This window comes from Chelonia mydas, chromosome 2 (genome assembly GCF_015237465.2).
Source record: "Chelonia mydas isolate rCheMyd1 chromosome 2, rCheMyd1.pri.v2, whole genome shotgun sequence".
Classification (NCBI taxonomy): Eukaryota; Metazoa; Chordata; order Testudines; family Cheloniidae; genus Chelonia; species Chelonia mydas.
Window position 1 is genome coordinate 9,552,685 of NC_057850.1, and position 18,181 is coordinate 9,570,865.

General features: G+C 40.0%; 1 protein-coding gene across 2 annotated transcripts in view; it reads left to right on the forward strand.

Annotated features, from left to right (window-relative positions):
• Positions 1-14,907, forward strand: part of SLC45A4 (solute carrier family 45 member 4) — a 98,922-nt gene extending 84,015 nt beyond the window's left edge. For both annotated transcript variants that reach the window (XM_037891934.2, XM_043539028.1), the window contains 5 exons: positions 2,909-3,088; positions 4,454-5,526; positions 5,614-5,713; positions 6,813-7,024; positions 8,050-14,907. In XM_037891934.2, the coding sequence (XP_037747862.1) occupies positions 2,909-3,088; positions 4,454-5,526; positions 5,614-5,713; positions 6,813-7,024; positions 8,050-8,412 (1,928 nt within the window). In that variant the 3' untranslated portion in view covers positions 8,413-14,907. The remainder of the gene's footprint in view (positions 1-2,908; positions 3,089-4,453; positions 5,527-5,613; positions 5,714-6,812; positions 7,025-8,049) is intronic.
• The last annotated feature ends 3,274 nt before the right edge of the window (positions 14,908-18,181 follow it).

Sequence of the window (18,181 nt, forward strand, 5' to 3'; positions counted from 1 at the left end):
TGTGATGTTTTTAACTTCCTACAGCTTGCCCAGGATAAAAACTCTTCCTGTTCATAAACAAATTATGTCTACTTATTAGACATCAGCAGCTTCCATTGCTTTGCTCTACCAGTTTTCTTAGACTTAGTCCCTGCAAGAAAATGTTAATGCCTGGAGGAATGGGTAATATATGGTGTGCTTGTTGCTTTGTCCTCTAGTTGTCTCTCTCTGCTCCTGCTATTCCTTCTCCCCCTGCAAATTTGTAAAAGCCATCTGACTGCAGGCCGCCTAATAGATTTATCTAGATAGAGAGGAAGCTCATTCTGATTTAAGATACCTCTGCATGTTAGTTTAGGTCTGCATCTGTTGATATTGGCAAACATAGCTTAATGCATCAGCTAAAACTTTTACTTGGCAATCTTCTTGTGATTACATTTTTTACTAAATCAATCAAAGTGGTCTGTGTTCTCAAACTTCGAGAATACTTTTTTTTAAAGTAATTATTACTTAATTGCAGTTAACTCACAAAAATTAATCGCAGTTTTAATCACTGTTAAACAATGGAATACCAATTGAAATGTATTAAATATTTTTGGATGTTTTTCTACATTTTCAAATATATCTATTTCTATTACAACACGTTGCAGAGTAACAGCCGTGTTAGTCTGTATTCGCAAAAAGAAAAGGAGTATTTGTGGCACCTTAGAGACTAACCAATTTATTTGAGCATAAGCTTTCATGAGAGCTGTAGCTCACGAAAGCTTATGGTCAAATAAATTGGTTAGTCTCTAAGGTGCCACAAGTACTCCTTTTCTTATTACAACACAGAATACAAAGTATACACTGTTCGCTTTATATTATTTTTATTACAAATATTTGCACTGTAAAAAAATATAGTATTTTTCTGTTCTCCTTATACAAGTGCAATCTTTGTCATGAAAGTGCAGTTTACAAATGTCGTTTTGTTTTGTTACATAACTGCACTCAAAAACAAAACAATGCAAAACTTTAGAGCCTACAAGTCCGCTCAGTCCTACTTCTTGTTCAGCCAATCGCTAAGACAAACAAGTTTGTTTACATTTATGGGAGATAATGCTGCCCACTTCTTATTTACAATGTCACCAGAAAGTGAGAACAGGCGTTCGCATGGGACTTTTGTAGCCCGCATTGCAAGGTATTTACGTGCCAGATGTGCTAAACATTCATATGCCCCTTCATGCTTTGGCCACCATTCTAGAGGACATGCTTCCATGCTGATGACATGCGTTTTAAAAAAAAAGTGTTAATTAAATTTGTGACTGAACTCCTTGGGGGGGAATTGTATGTCTCCTCTTCTGTTTTACCCACATTCTACCATATCTTTCATGTTGTAGTAGTCTTGGATGATAACTCGGCACATGTTCTTCATTTTAAGAACACTTATGCAGATTTGACAAAACGCAAAGAAGGTACCAATGTGAGATTTCTAAAGATAGCTACAGCAATTGACCCAAGGTTTAAGAATCTGAAGTGTCTTCCAAAATTTGAGGGGGACAAGGTGTGGAGCATGCTTTCAGAAGTCTTAAAAGAGGAACACTCCGATACAGAAACTACAGAACCCAAACCACCAAAAAAGAAAATCAACCTTTTGCTGGTGGCATCTGACTCAGATGATGAAAGTGAACACGCATCAGTCCGCATTGCTTTGGGTTGTTATAGAGCAGAACCTGTCATCAGCATGGACGCATGTCCTCTGGAATGGGGGTTGAAGCATGAAGGGACATGAATCTTTAGCGCACCTGGCATGTAAATATCTTGCAATTCCAGCTACAACTGTGCCATGCAAATGCCTGGTCTCACTTTCAGGTGACATTGTGAACAAGAAGCGGGCAGCAGCATCTCCTGCAAATGTAAACAAACTTGTTTGTCTTAGTGATTGGCTGAACAAGAAGTAGCACTGAGTGGACTTGTAGGCTCTAAAGTTTTACATTGTATTATTTTTGAATGCAGTTATTTTTTGTACATAATTCTACATTTGTAAATTCAACTTGCGTGATGGAGATTGCACTACAGTACTTGAAAAATACTATTTCTTTTGTTTTTTACAGTGCTGATATTTGTAATCAGAAATAAATATAAAGTGAGCACTGTACACTTTGTATTGTGTTGGAATTGAAATCCATATATTTGAAAATGTAGAAAACATCCCAAAATATTTAAATAAATGGTATTCTATTATTTAACAGTGCGATTAATCATGATTAATTTTTTTTAATCACTTGACAGCCCTAATTATTACCCTTTTGTCACTATGGGGGGGCTGTTGCAGTATTGCCAAGGGAACAGAGATACATGTAATAGCATCATGCTCAATATGTTCCATAGGATTCTTTTTAAAACACAGAAGCAGTATTGTTTGAGTGGGCTCTGCACATTCCCACTTTTGGAATGTACCATTAGTGTAGCTTACACCGGCGGGATTGTCTAGGAGTGCTCTATATTGAAGGGTGCAATCTACAACATTGAATGGGGAAAACTGAAACTAGTATAACTGCATTTATAACCAGTATTTTGACCAGTTATGTAATTTTGTGGATGCTGACCTCTCTAACCTGGCTGCCTTTCACCAAAAACTGCTTTTGGATTTTGGAGGATAACATGTATGAGAAATGAAAAATAGTAGCTGATACTTTCTGAGGTGCTTAAAACAGATAAACTCTTGAGAAACAAGTATCATTCTCATAAATGTAAAAACGTATCTTCTGTCCCAGACTATGCAAGAAGCTGTGCCAAAGACCTGAAATGGCCATTTTATTGAGTAAAGGAATGTTTCCAGTAAGTGCGGTGGCTGCCTTTCTCTTAAGGAGATTAACCTTGCTTTTGAGTAGTTTGCTCCTTTTGGATAAAATGCTTTAAAGATTTCCCTCCCACCCCCCCTTTTTTTTCACAGGTCTGGCCATTGGAGATGTCCCAGACAAGCAGCCCATTGGCATAGTTCTCACAGTGCTTGGAGTGGTGGTATTGGATTTTTGTGCTGATGCAACAGAGGGGCCAATTCGGGCCTATTTACTGGATGTGGTGGACAGCGAAGAACAAGACATGGCACTCAACATCCATGCCTTTTCAGCTGGTATGCAGTTCACTTATATATCTCCTGCAGTTTTTGTATCTGCATGAAGTTGACAAGTCATTACTTAGCTGACTTTCATTGAAAGATTAGCTCTCAATGTTCACTGAACTTGCTCCTCGTGTCGGTACTGCCTCATAGTCATCCCAATCTGGAGGGTCTTGATACTTTATACGAAGAGAACATCTATGTGAACCCTGGCTATCGCAAAATAATACTTGCAAGTGGAGATAGGATAAAGCATCATATGATTACAGGCAGTCCTCGGACTTACGACATAATTGGTTCCTGTAAATTGCATCGTAACTCAGAACCGCAATGCGCTCCATTGTGAGACTGAGCATCGTAAAGTCGAAACCAATGATCGTAAGTCGCATCAGGGTGTCAATTCAGAAACGTAAGTGCCGTTTGTCGTAAGTCAAACTTCGTAAAGTTGAGGACAGCCTGTATTTGTATTACCAAAGTACTTAGAGGAGGACCCAGTCAAGATTAGGACCCTGTTGCACTGGGTACTCTGCAAACAAGTAGTAAGGCATTCTCTTCCCTGAAGTACTTCCAGTCTAAATAGAAAAGACAGACAAACCAATAATAAACTGGGCCAAGTTTCACCGTTATGGTGGTGTCAGTGAGTTATTCCACTAAAATAAATCTGGAGTAATCTGGATGTACACCAGTGTAACCGAAAGGAAAAGTGGGTGTTGTGTATATGTAAAATATATGGTAACATACCAAATGGATATCTGTTTCAGTTTCCTCAAAGACATTAATATTAAAACTCTGGTTTTTCCATCGTTGTAAGTGAAACCACATCATTAGAAATATGTGGGTTTAGGGCAATATTGAAATTATGTCCTCTGGCCAATTGCATCAGCTTGTTATCATGTGATAACATTGGACTAACGGATCACATATGTTCTCAGAGTTTTATCTAAAGCCGTAGACTTAAAAAATGAATTTTCCATTTTGTGAGAATTTGCCTGACAGCTTTTTATTTCTTGAACCTCTTCCCATTGTCCGACTGAGAGTTGACTCCAGCCTGGAAATATATTTTAAATTAAAGCTGGGAAATCCAGAATTAAAGTGCACCACCACTTAAAATAATTCCTGGCAGTCTCAAAAATATTTTGCCTGTAATCAGAGACTCATACTTCCCATGAAACAAGAAATGTCTTAAACTTGAAAGTGGAAACTTCTACATGGCTCACTTTCTGATTCTGTGTATTTCTGGATCACCTTTGGGTGCTTTAGATGAGATGGTATTTCAAGGGAAACTTAAGTTTGAGATCTGACTGTGGAGGGTCAGACTGAAATGTAACCTCTTTATTTTCATGCAGCAAAATAGTAACTTTTTTTTCCCCCCTTCCTTAGGTCTTGGAGGAGCCATTGGCTATATGTTAGGAGGGCTGGACTGGATGCAGACCTTCTTGGGTGACCTTTTTAAATCTCAAGAACAAGTACTTTTCTTTTTTGCAGCCATTATTTTCTCTGTCTCTGTTGCTCTTCACCTTTTTAGCATTGACGAAGAGCAGTATAACCCTCAACAAGACAGAATTGAAGATGAAGCAGATACACTTTCTAGTGTTAAGCTCAGTGGCAGCCTTCCACCTCTGAATCGACTGAATGTAATTAGCGAGGAAGATCCCTATGGGACCTCTGTGTACCCAGAGGAGGTTCAGTCAGAGCAGGACCTCAATATGGATTTCCTTGAGGTGGACATTGTAAGGAGTAAGAGCGATTCTGTTCTGCACATGCCAGATGCTACTCTGGAAATCGAATCAGAGCTGCTTTTTCTACATGACATTGAGCCCTCCATTTTTCAAGACCCTTCATACCCAAATACTCCCCTCAGCACCAGCCAGGAACTTCTGAAGTGCAAATTTAACCGCCTCTCTGCTTTCCTCAGGGAAAATGAAAAAGAGGAGATGTTGCTTGATAATCACTTGAATGAAGCCAAAGTCCCAAATGACAATGGCTCCCTACCAAAAGATCTCCTCAATGGACATGCTAGGATTGGCATGAAGCAATCTAGTACTTCAAACTCCATGCGCAGACGAAGGCACATGTTCTATCGTCAGCCATCTTACACCTTCTCCTACTATGGCAAAATAGGTTCTCACCGCTATCGTTTCCGACGGGCCAATGCCATTGTCTTGATCAAGTCCTCCCGCAGCATGAATGACATCTACGACATGCAGAAGAGACAGCGGCAGAGGTACAGACACAGGAATCAGAGTGGCACAACGAATTCTAGTGGAGACACTGAGAGTGAAGAAGGGGAAACGGAAACCACTGTCCGACTTCTGTGGCTGTCTATGCTAAAAATGCCCAATGAGCTCCTGAGGCTTTGCCTTTGTCACCTCTTAACCTGGTTTTCCATCATTGCTGAAGCGGTGTTTTATACGGATTTCATGGGACAGGTCATCTTTAAAGGGGATCCCAAGGTGAGCAAATAGCCTGTGTTGCCAATACAGAACTGCTGGTAATTATTCTGTTTTGATTATACTCTGGTAAATCTTTGTTTCATGCAGGGCCCTTCTAATTCTACTGAACTGCATGCCTACAATGCCGGAGTTCAGATGGGCTGCAGGGGCTTGGTCATTTATGCTGCGACTGCTGCTGTTTGCTCAGGTAAGAGACTCTATGTAGACAAGCAATGAAATATTTCTCACTAATCATGTGAGGTGGGATGCTGCTGGGACAGTATGTTAAATATTTTTTTCTAAGTAAAAATATAATTTTGTCTAGACTCCAGAGTGCACCTTCCAATCAATTCTTGCAAGGTTGAGGGAGGGGCATGAGAACTTGAAAATGCATTTCACATGTTATAATGGGAGTCTTAAGTCTGGCTCCTCAAGGGGCTGTATGGTAAAGTACCTCAACTGCAGAAATATGAACAGCTCTTTTCTAATAGTTTGAAACCTAAAACCACTTCTGAGGACACTTGTGTCTTTTAGCCAGCCAGCCATCAGAAAACTAAAACTATGCCTATCAAAAATATTAATCTTATGTAAAACATTTATAAAGACTGTTCTTTAAATATACTATTTTAAGACATGAATCTGTGTTAAGTCTCTGACAGATAAGCACCCTATAAACTTTAGAGCTACCATTTGCACTTGAAATATACTGTAATATAGAGCTTTAGATATACTTTAATTCTGCCTTTTGCAGCCCACACATGTGAATTACAATTTAATATCCTTGGGACCATCTCATTATTCAGGCATGTCCAGCCAGATGTCTCATTCTAAAATACAAAAGGAAGTTTGGCTCTAGGCCTGGATTATTTAATTATCAAAAGCGTGTAATTTAGTAAATATCTCTGAGTTAGGAACTGAATCTATCCTGTGCTTAAAAAAGCTGGACACTTTTTTTTCCTTTAACAGAAAATGTTAGTTAATACCATTGATCACATATAGTGGTATCATGGTCCATTGAATTGGAATCCTGCAACACCTGAATTCTAGTCTCAGTTCTGCCACAGGCTTGAATTGTGGCCTTGGGCAAGTCACTTAACCTGTGTCTGTTCCCCCTTCTTTGAAATGGGGATAACATGTTCCTACCTCCTAGGTAGGTGGTGAAGATTAATCTGTACATGTTCAGAGTGTTGTACAAAAAAAGTATGTAGCACTTAAATGTTATGTCAGACTGAAGGACTGAGTATTGTAAAACGTAATTCAGTAGACTGATGATGTGTATTTGGTTTTTGGTTTTTAATTCTCTGCAGCTTTACTACAAAAATACTTGGACAACTACGACCTTAGTATAAAGGTGATCTACATTCTGGGCACGCTGGGTTTTGCTATTGGAACTGCAGTGATGGCTATGTTCCCCAATGTGTACGTGGCTATGATAATGATCAGCACTATGGGAATAGTCTCTATGAGCATATCCTACTGTCCTTACGCGCTTTTAGGACAATACCATGATATTAAACAGGTATGTGAAATATTTAATCACAGCAGTTCAAAATAGATTTGCCACATCCACTTGCTTGGGATATATGCTTTGTTGGGGCATCCCCCGGTGAAAAGATTATGATAGCAAACAGTAATGACTGCTACTTAATCAGGCCACAGTTAGCATAAATTCTGCTCAGTGGGGACATACTAGCTTGATGCCAAGTTGATAAGTGATGGTGTAAAAGGGGTTAAATGCATATGAAATGCACGTGCAGACCTTTTAATTAAAAAGGAGTGGTCAAATAATGATTAAAAGGAAAAAGTGACACTATAAATGCAATCATTGCACTCATATTCATTACTATATCTTAAATCTTGGCGAAGCTTTTTGTTCAAAGGACCTGTCTCCTTAATTGGGAGAATAGGCTGGCTACAGAGCTGTCCCATTTAAGCACCATCTGCTGTATTATAAACATGTTAGAGGCTCTGATAATAGTCTGGAGATACAACCACAGGTATCGTAAGTGCAAAGATTCTGCTGGAAATCAGTCAGGACAACAGAAGTGCAGTCAACTTCACTTTCATATTGTTAGCACTGCTGTGTTTGGGTTCCAACCTGTAAGCATACTTCTTGGACACATCTGTTTTCATTTACGTTGTTTAAAATCATCAAAGTTTCTACTGGTCAAGTCATTTTAAAAAATGACCTTTATAAAAACTTAATTTGGAGCCAACTGTGATGGCAAAGGCCCTTAAACTGGAGTGATCAGTGGCCTGTCTGGTGCAAAATGAGCAGGAATTATCACTCCAGAATAAGGGATTCCAGCTAGCTGATGGACCTTAATAGGACCTGTGTGGATAGTAGTATTTTTATTGCCTCCTTGTACCATTTAATCTTCAAGCAGAAGTAAAAGTGTTGCCTGTTTAACTATTCAGCGTTTTCCCTCCTCTCTGTCTCGGGTAGAGAGATGGTGTGTCCAGGAGAGGATGTGGTTCAGGAAGTCTGGGAAGATTGCTTATGCTTAGATGCCTGACTTCTAATGTACATTCCTTGTCTTTCAGTATATTCACCACAGCCCTGGAAACTCAAAGCGAGGATTTGGCATAGACTGTGCTATCCTGTCATGCCAGGTTTACATCTCCCAGATCCTGGTGGCCTCAGCACTTGGTGGAGTGGTGGATGTAGTGGGCACAGTCCAGGTTATTCCAGTGGTGGCATCAGTAGGATCCTTCCTGGGCTTTTTGACAGCTACATTCTTGGTGATTTATCCTGATGTCACGGAGGACCCAAAGGAAGAACAGAAAGGACTGAGCCCTCCAGAGACCACCGAAAGCAATGGTGTGGTTGCAGAGAAACCAACTGCTATAAAGCTCTCGCGTAAAGGGGCAGCCTCATCAGAATTGGAAAGCGAGTCAATAGTTTGAACTGGTCATTGTTATTTATACACATTCCAAGCAGTTCAGGTGCATGAATGCAGGTGCATGAATGAGGACGTTCTTAAGGAAAAAATTCTGACTCTCTTCAATAGTTACTTTTTGCTTAAACTGCAGCAAAAAATGGCTCTTTCATGCAAAACGTAGATGAAATTTTGTAGTCCTAGGATAGGTTTGAACAGATAGCTATTACGCTGATTGCTTTCTCTACAATTTAGAAATTGTCACTTCTGAACACTTTTTAAATTAAGAACACACTTAGATTTCAAATATATAAATCTGCAGGTACATTGTTCGTTCTTGCATGTTTTTTAAAATGTCATGACAGAGTCACAGTGTATACAATTAGCAGTTTAGAAAAATGAAGGTTGCTTGCAATTTTTAGACTGTAATTGAAAACAAAAGCTATTTTGACCATAGGCTTCGCTAATTTTTTTGTCTGAACATTTCAGATCTTGCTAATGTAATAGGTGAATCAGATGCGTAGACGCCTTTCTCTTTTTTTTTTTTTTTTTTTTTTTTTCTGTAGACACAATATTTGGTTTGACAGCTACAATTTTTTAACATTTGTTTGGATTTCATCCTATTTTAGTGAGTGCAATTACTACCAAGTATTTTTCTTTGCAATTACTTACGTTTTAAAAAAGCAATTACTACAGTTTAAGAGAACTGCTGTCAATTCTTTTATTCGAACTGTTCAACAGATCTGTTCCCAAGTACTGCTGCTTGTCAGAAATTGATGGTATTGGGTGTATGGTTTAGCTGCTGATGGAAGTAACAGCAGCTGGGAAGGTGATCAGCACTTGCAGCAAGCATTTGCAGTGAGTGCAGAATTTAATGAGCAGCACTGGAACATGCTGTGACAATTTTAGCAGGGAGTTGTGTGTGTTGAACTTACTAGGGTTGATTTTTCTTTTGGCATTTAAAACTGATCATCTCATTTTGATGAAACTGCCATGGAGAAGGGAATTTCATTCAGTTGGCTTCATGGAATTGATGTGAGGATCCTCTTTAGAGAGGAAGGAGGTTGTTGATTGCACTTCTATGATCCTTTAACCTTCTGGCTGGGAATCACAATAGTATAGTCAGTGTCAGTACAACAAGGTAAACCGAAGGCCTACCTCTGTAACTTTATGCCATAGTCTGGTTATATAAAAATCTGTGTCATAAAGAGCTTTGGTCCTTAAAATCCAATCCAGGAGCATGTAATGCTGTTCCTGTCCCTACACAGGAGTTGTATACTGGAGCTCTTTTGAGCTGCTGTCCTGATTCCTTCAGTCTGACCTCTTTACCCTCCTGCATAATACTGGATTCAGGACATAGCTGCAGTGCAAAGAAATTTCCTGTGAAGAGCAATAGGAAAGATAACTATTTTTAACTTAAACGCTTAACTGAATTTTTAGCAATGCCCAAAACCATGGGTAGCTGTAACTCGGACGCAGCAGCCTTTTAAAATGTCTTTATAAACAAAACCAACAAACTTCCAGTCCTTTCCTTATAAGAAGTGTTCCTAACTCTATCTACTCATTTCCAGGTGGAACAGAAGAGACCTCAGCAAGTTCACAGGTTTAGTCAAGCAAATCCAGACCACTGTTGTAATATTTCTGCCGCCTCAAACTCGTTAAATAGTCGCAGTACTTTAGAATGTGCGTCTGAATCATGCTGCAGTATAGTCACTCGAAAGCAAAGTTATATATATATTTCAAAATGAAAAGCCGTTTTAATTACTTGAATTGTAAGTGTATTTAAGAGACAATATATATTCTGGTGGAGTTGAGGCTAACTGGCCGTCTTGCCAATGTCATTGATAAATTACTGATGGCATCATATGTTTTCTTCTTAGCTGAAGGATTTTAGGCAGTACTCATGTCTCCCTCTGACAGGCATGAATATACTGTTTTTACATTTGAGTGCTATGAAATTCCATCTAGTATACAGAATTGCACAGGACTCTTGTTTGAAGTGTGTTAAGGAAAAGAAATCTGGTTTTTTGTGTTGTTGTTTTTGTTTGTTTGTTTTTTGTTTTTTTTCTCTGTGAATATTTTTATTAGAACACTTCTGAATTTTGTGTTCAGACAGGAGAATAATACTACTGAAGCATTTAAGACTTATTGAAGAAATCAGTTGCTAGAAATATTTCTCACTGAACTCTTGGAGTGAGTTTTATCATCTCTGTGTATATCGTCTAGTAGGCTTCACATATAACCGAAATGCAGTGCTGTTTCACCATAAAACTGGCATTCCTGTGAAATACAAACCTAATTATACAGTTTTAAAGTCTGGCATCAATATTTTATTTTAAAATACTCTAAGGATTCTGCTTCTTTGTTAAACAGACACACTCAGTAGTTCTTAGTAACTGACACATAAAACAAGTTTTAAAGTTCCCATTGCGTGTGAGATATGTCTATCAATTTAATCTTTCATACCAATCTGGTCCTTTTCCCTCTTGACAAATGTTCCACTGGATGTTGTTTAAATTAGCATTACCCAGCATAGCACTTTCTTGACCCAAAATGTGCACTGGCATCATCAGCTGGTGACGATTCAGCTTTGGAAAGAGCAGTTGGCTGCCTCTTGCTACATAGCGAACAGGGGGATCATAAAACTTTGCTTTTTGGAATTGGGCACATGCACACTTACTTCAGCCCCCCACCCCCACACACAGACCTCTAAAAGAAGGAGGTGAAGGTTTGGTTGTGGGGTGGAGCTGTGTTTCAGATCCAGAGGATTTCAATCAGGTCAGATGGAATTTTGTGCTGGCCAGCCTTTACCAAGCCTCTTTCCTAAGAATTGGAGACTAGAGTGTGCATAGTTTGGGCTGGGAAAGCATTGTTTAGATTATCACATTAAAATGTAAACTCGCTATGCTGCTTTGTAGCACGACGTTTTACTGCGCTGCAGCAAAGTAAAGATCCCAGGGAAACAATCATTCAGTGTAAACACGTTTGTGTCCTGCTGGCAATACTTCGTGTTTGGGTAGCCCTGCCTAGGCCTTTAAAGACTTGCAACCATAGTAGCTAGTTCCATTGCCTAGCCAGGTTATGGAGCCTGACGAAATTAAAGATGCTTTTCAGCTTTGGACGTGGACAGGTTGCTGCTTAGTGATGACTGTTGGAGGTTTTTAATTCTAGAGCTCTTCGATTTTGAGAGATTCCCTTTGTAACCCAGGCTTTTCCGTGGGGTAGGTAGCGTATCCCTTATCTTCGGCTGCAAAGAGATTGTTACTTTAAGGTTGCACTAGTCAAACCCATCAAAGTGTAATCACCTTATTTCTTATTGTGGAATTGAAGGGAGGAAAAAGCTGAGGGAGTTGTTTAACTTCTTGGTGACTCTAAATAGTGTTTAGGTTTGCCACTATTACTAGTTAGTCCACTTCGTCTTGTGTATGGTATCAGATAAGATACATACTGTAGCAGGTTTAAGTTTTGGTAGTTTAATTCTTCCTGTATTTCTCTTTACCATATAATATGTTACATCCACTGATTAAAAATCTGTTTCTTGATAACACTTAACAGCTTTAGGTTCATGTTCTTAAAAGGTTAAATTAGTTAAAAGTATCTCTTTGCATGAGATATCCAGTTGCTAGGCATCAAGTTTAGCATTATGCTGCGTAAAGTCAGAGAGGCTTAAACATAACCATTTTTGGAAATTATAAAATTGAATTGGCTGCATTGATTTATCATAGTCTAATCGTATTTGAACCAAGCAGCTCAGTAAGGATTTCAAAAAATAGAAGCAATAATTTCTTAGGAATGTTTTCGTACAATTACTCAAATTATTTGCATGGAGATTTATTACCTAAATAACCTTTAAATAATTTTAAGCTGATTTATCTCTGATCCACGCTGTCAACAGTCAGTTCAGGAGAACTGTTGGCAAGGAAAGACACATGTCTTTCACAACAAGGTGCAAAGAAGCATTTGGAGGAGAAACAACAAATCCAGTGCAAATTACAACTCTCTGAATCTTGTGTCCTTTTTCGGCCTATCATAAATGGGCCTTTGTATAAAATATGGAACATTCCCCACCTCAGAAGTCTGACTAGCAGGGACACTCTGAACGTAGACTCCTGCTCCTGGGAATCAGAATTTCCCCATCACTAGCCACAGGTTTATGAGTGACTTTCACTATGGAAATTCTGGCTGACAGATTCAGTTGTGAAACATGCCAAACGTTCCCCAGAAAGCTTTTTTTTTTTTTTTTTTTTAAGGGGCATGGATACTATAGCAGGGGAGTCTCACTCTCGTAGGAATTCCTCTTGTCCCAGAGCAGTTCAATAACTACATGTCAGAGGTGGCTGTATGGGGAGGTACATTGTTGAAGGCAAATAGTCTCGCTAGAATCCATATACCTACTCGTGGGTTTCGGTGATCTAGGACTTGCTCCAAAGCCCAGGGAAGTCAATGCAAGGACTTTCATTCACTCCATTGGGCCTTGGATCAGGCCCTTAATACCCATTAACAGCTCTCTGGATTAAGACTAAATTTACAAACGGCAGGAGGAGGAGGAGGAAGTTTAAATAGTTTTGCTGGAGACAACAGAAGCACAGCTGGCGGGCTCCCTCCTTGAAACCTATTTTGATAGTCCAGATTATTTTTGTTCAACATTTCCATATTTTTCCTCACTGCAATTTAATGTGATTTGGTTCCGTGACATCCTGTGGTTCAGTTCCTAGTTTTACCTCTAGTTTATATATAGAATTTAAAACGTTCAGTGACTAAACTAGAGATAAAACTCGGAACTGAACTATATAGTTTGGGTCAAAATATCCTTGGTGATTGTACGCTCTTCCTGAATTGTACTAAGTAAGGTTGAGTTTTCACTTGAGTTCTTCCCGTTTTTCCCACTTCTTAGTCTGCTGCAAGATGAACTAAGCTATAAAATATATATCCTGTTTAAAGAACACTTGCATGAAACTCCAAGCACCTGAAGTATCTGTTGTGGAAGAGCGATTGTTTTTATTTGCAGCTGTCCTGTCCTTGTTTTCTGTTGATAGGCCAAATAAATGTAATGCACGCCAGATGTTGCACATGAATGGTATTGATGACTGTGTAAGAAATACCAAATTTTATTTTTCCTTAAGGTGATTTTTATGGCTATAGATAGTCCTTGAGCTTAAGCCACCGCACTGCAAATTTGTAAATTTGCATTGGAAAGGGTCATTCTCAAAGGATAAGCTACCCGAAGTTTCCTATTTCTCATGTTGCATCCAGAATAAGCATATTGCAAATGCATCTTCTACTTACTCAAATGTTGAACTGTTTTTATTTTAAGGGATTTTTCACTTCAGCAAGGGGAAATTGTATCAGGACTTTCACGATCTCACTTGTGCATGACTTCAGCCAGTCAGGGCAGAAAGGTACCACCATTAAGATGCTTGGTTTTGCCCTGATTAAATTGAGGATAATTTCCTGTAAGAGTGATTTGAATTTCTAGACCTGAACAACCTTCAAATTTGTCTTGCTTTTAACCTTGCCTTTCCAGTCTGCAACCTGTTGTTATGGCCCTCTGGGGAACAAATAGCTTTGTCTGATGCAGAGGGGACTGAAAACCTGTTGCATCATACAGCATCCTGATTAACCCGATGGCAGTAGGAGCTGTCACTTCTGATGCCAGCAGTAAACAGACGACTTGCAGTGCTGTAGCTGCTGTCAGTGTAACACAACTGCTAACAAATCTTTTCCCCAGCAAATATTTCACCCGAATATAAACATACCAGGTCTCCAGTGCAAACTTCCGTAAGAGAGAACCCACCGCACGAGTTCACGTTCCATGAACTCTGGCTCCTTTTATTCAAATTTTAAAATCACATTTAAAGATCTAGGAATGTGCCCCTAAAACACTATTATTAGTATTATTGATTTAATACCCACTAGTGCCAGATTATTTCCAAGTTGTATTTAGTCGAACAAACCCCAGATGGAATTAACTCTGAACAAATCGGTGGTTCCTAATTTTTCTTTCTGATGTAACATGGACACTAAACCATTTTGGTAGCCAAATGACCAGCTTATTTAAAATGCCTCCTATGAATAGAAAGCTGCATCTAGGCTTCTCCTAATGAAAAAAAATTTGGTTCCATTGTGGACTGGCCATATGACAACTATTTTTTTATCAACTTATTAAGTTGGGGCACTATAATAGCTCTTGCTGAGTTTAGCAATGTTTATAAGCGTGTGTTAAACACATAATAAGTTTTATGAGGAAAAAGGGATAAAGAAAAGCAATGTCACAGATGAATGTGTTTGAGTAGACAGCATGCTTTTTTTATTTCTACACTGTTAAGCTTATTTTCTGTTTTTAAGGTCAAACTTTATTGCATGAGAAACTTTTATTGTGTTCTGCACTTTGTTCTCTTTTGTATAATCTTGATTTTTTCATTTATGCATAGAAAAAAATGGGTTTAGAAATACTCTACTCCACATTGCATTGTGTTCCAATCTGTTGTTCTACAATTCAAACTTAATAAACATTTAAATAAGAGTTTGTATGTGTTCCTGTGTGTGATGTCTGAATCCTAAGTACAAGGGCCAGTACTGTCCTTGAAAACGCACGTATGGTGCATATCTTAGCCAAGTGTTCTGGAGAGTCTGCGAGCGTGACTTGGTTTCAAGACTGAGCCAAGTACTCTTGCCCTCTAATATTAACTTTCTGTGCAGTCTCTGGCAAGTCATTTAACCACTCTCTTCTTCACATTCCTCAGCTGTCAAATGAAAATAATAATCCTCAGCCTTTCATAGATTCATAGATATTTAGGTCAGAAGGGACCATTATGATCATCTAGTCTGACCTCCTGCACAACGCAGGCCACAGAATTTCACCCACCACTCCTGCAAAAAACCTCTCACCTATATCTGTGCTATTGAAGTCCTCAAATCGTAGTTTAAAGACTTCAAGGAGCAGAGAATCCTCCAGCAAGTGACCCGTGCCCCATGCTACAGAGGAAGGCGAAAAACCTCCAGGGCCTCTTCCAATCTGCCCTGGAGGAAAATTCAAGGTTTGAGAGTCTTAATTAAATGTTTATACAACACAATGTAAATACAAAGTGTTACAGTTCTGGCCTCGACAGTGGTCCAAACACATTACACCCTTCACATATTTGACTAACACTTGTGACATTGTCATGACACAGTTAGAAATATTAGAACATACCATCTGTCAAACACCAAAACCAGCCTGGAATGTAGTAAACCTACATAAGCACAGAGTGGCTTGGGTCTTCTCCTTTGGATTGAACTATTCCTGTGTGTAATGAAAAGCTGTCACTTACTGAGTTATCAAAAACGTACGTCTGTAGCTAGACCATTAAAAGGCACTTGAGATTGTTTATCTTTTTCAATAGCAGGTCTATAAAATAATAAAACCCACATCTGACACAAGCAGTACTGGGCTTGGGTTGTACTATTATACCTTGATTTTTGCATACCAGACTTTGTAGTCTGAGCCTTGTAGATTCTGCCTGACTGCAAACCCCCATTTAGTCTCTGAACTGGCTGAGGTACCTTATGTTGGAGAGACTGGTATTGATGACTTTGATTCCTAGGACTTCTACAGACTTCATGTTCTGGAAACTGGTTTGCTCAGGTGAGGAGGCAGTGGTTCTGCATCCGTAGTTTGTTACCTAAGATGGTACAGAGCGATCTAGGCAATATCACTAGGCAATAACTTTACCCATATTTCTGACCTACTTAGGATCCATGTTGCTGGGAGGCACGTTTGAATCCACAGTCTATCTGTCTTTTTATCTGGAGGAAACAAAGCCCAGCTTGGCTTTGAAACCAGTGTTTGTCTGCCTTTGGCCAAAGAAATGAGTTCAAATTGACCATCAGTTTCGGTTTTATTGGTAAACTGGCAGGACTGAAGAAGTCTTGAAGGCTTCTGCAGACACATCAGTAATCAGACTAGCCCTACCAGCTGACATTTGCAAATTTGCAACATGAAGCTCTCTCAATAGAGTCTCACTTGTAACCTCCGATGCTATTTGTCTGTTCGAAGGTTTTTATTCTGAACCCCTTCTCATGGGGACAACTCACAACCGGTATAAGCAGGTGCAATTTCATGGAAGTCAATGGAGTTGCACTTGTTACACCAGCTCAGCATTTAGCTCACTCTGTCTAGTGGAGACTGGATGCATTTCGGTCTTATCCCGATCTACCCACATAACCTGTCGTTCCTAGTGTTGGTTTTAAAATAAGCTATGTCTACGCTCTAAATGGTACAGTGGCACTGTTGTAGCACTGCAGTGCTTGATTATAGATGCTCACGACAGTGACTGGAGGGGTTCAGTTCATCTCTGTACCTATTCCAGCTCCCTGAGAGGCTACGTTTAGGTCAACGGAAGAATTCTTCCATGAACATAGCGCTGTCAACCCCCGCCCCCCCCATCATTCAGGAATGAAGAGAAGTGTGCAATGTTCTGTGGGCATTCACAGGACCTTTCATGGTCTGCCCTGAGCAATTGCATGACACAGGAGTTGAGTGAAGTAACCTGTCCCAGTCGCATAGGATTTTCATCATCCATGCCAAACCACAGCCTGACTTAATGGTAAAAGGGTGAAGAGATCTGAGAGCAGCCAAGCTATAAAACTGAAGTGCTAGGGGATAAGGAGTGTGAAAGAAAAGGAAAACCTAGCACGGAAGAAGTCTTAAGCCTCCGGCAATTGGTCTGCTCTGTGGTGCCTGTGAATGTACCCATTAAGAGTATAGTCTACAGATTGTAGCCTTCCTCTCTGATATGGCAGAGTGCTCAGGCAGCTTGCTTAAAGACCCTCAAGCTCGTAGTGGCTCTGTTTACCTCAGTTGAGTGTCTTCCCACATTCTGTGCTTCAAGAGAAGGGAGGCAAAGCCCATGGGGCTGCTTCACTTCTAACAAGCTGCTTCCAACAAGCTGCTTCGCTTCTCATTCCTCTTACAAGGCCCTGTTACACATGTATCTAAACTGGCTCCACAAAGATTCTGCTGGCCACTGGTACGCTGCTGGCGTGTAGAGATGATCATCTTGGTCAACCTTTGTGCTGCTGAGTCCTGCTTGAAATGACTCTGGGAGAGATTCTCCCTCTGGAAAGAAAGGGGCTGAGCAGGGGAGAACCCACTTCAGAAAGTTGTTCCTCTGAGGGGGAGAAGAAAGATGGGCCTTGCCTTACTCATGACAGTAGAGGGGAGGGGTACGCTGCAGTGTGCACTAAATCCTAGGAGAGAGGAAAGTGTCCTGAATTAACCAGGATCTAGAAAGAACTGCAAGCCCTTCTACTAATCCCTGCATCAGGGGATACAACCAGTACCCTGTGAGAATATTGCAAAGGGAGGAGAAAATGCCCATTGTCTAGCTCAGGAAAAATGACTAATGCTCCTGCTCACAGCTTGGCTCTCTGATGTGTTGGGCTCTGCCCTGTGTGTTGGATGACAAATCTCCCCCAAGGAGAGGGTTCCCCAAATGGGGATTTTAAAAAGCACCAATGAATCAGCCCGGTTCCCCTTGTGAGAGCAGCCTCGCCCAGTGTTCTTGTACATAATGTTTTTCACCAGAGGATCGGGAACAGCTAGTGATGTAAGGAGGTTACGGGGGAGGGATGGGGTGGTTTTGGCATCAGTGGAAAAGTGCCATTGAAGACGTGAGAAAAGGGAGGGTTCCATCACTCCAGCTGTTGTCTGCATTCAATGTTTGTGATGCCAAACCATAGACTAGCCCCGTAACCTTAAAAACCTCTCTGATAGAATTCTAAAGTGATAGCAACACTGACTCCAAGATTAAAATCTG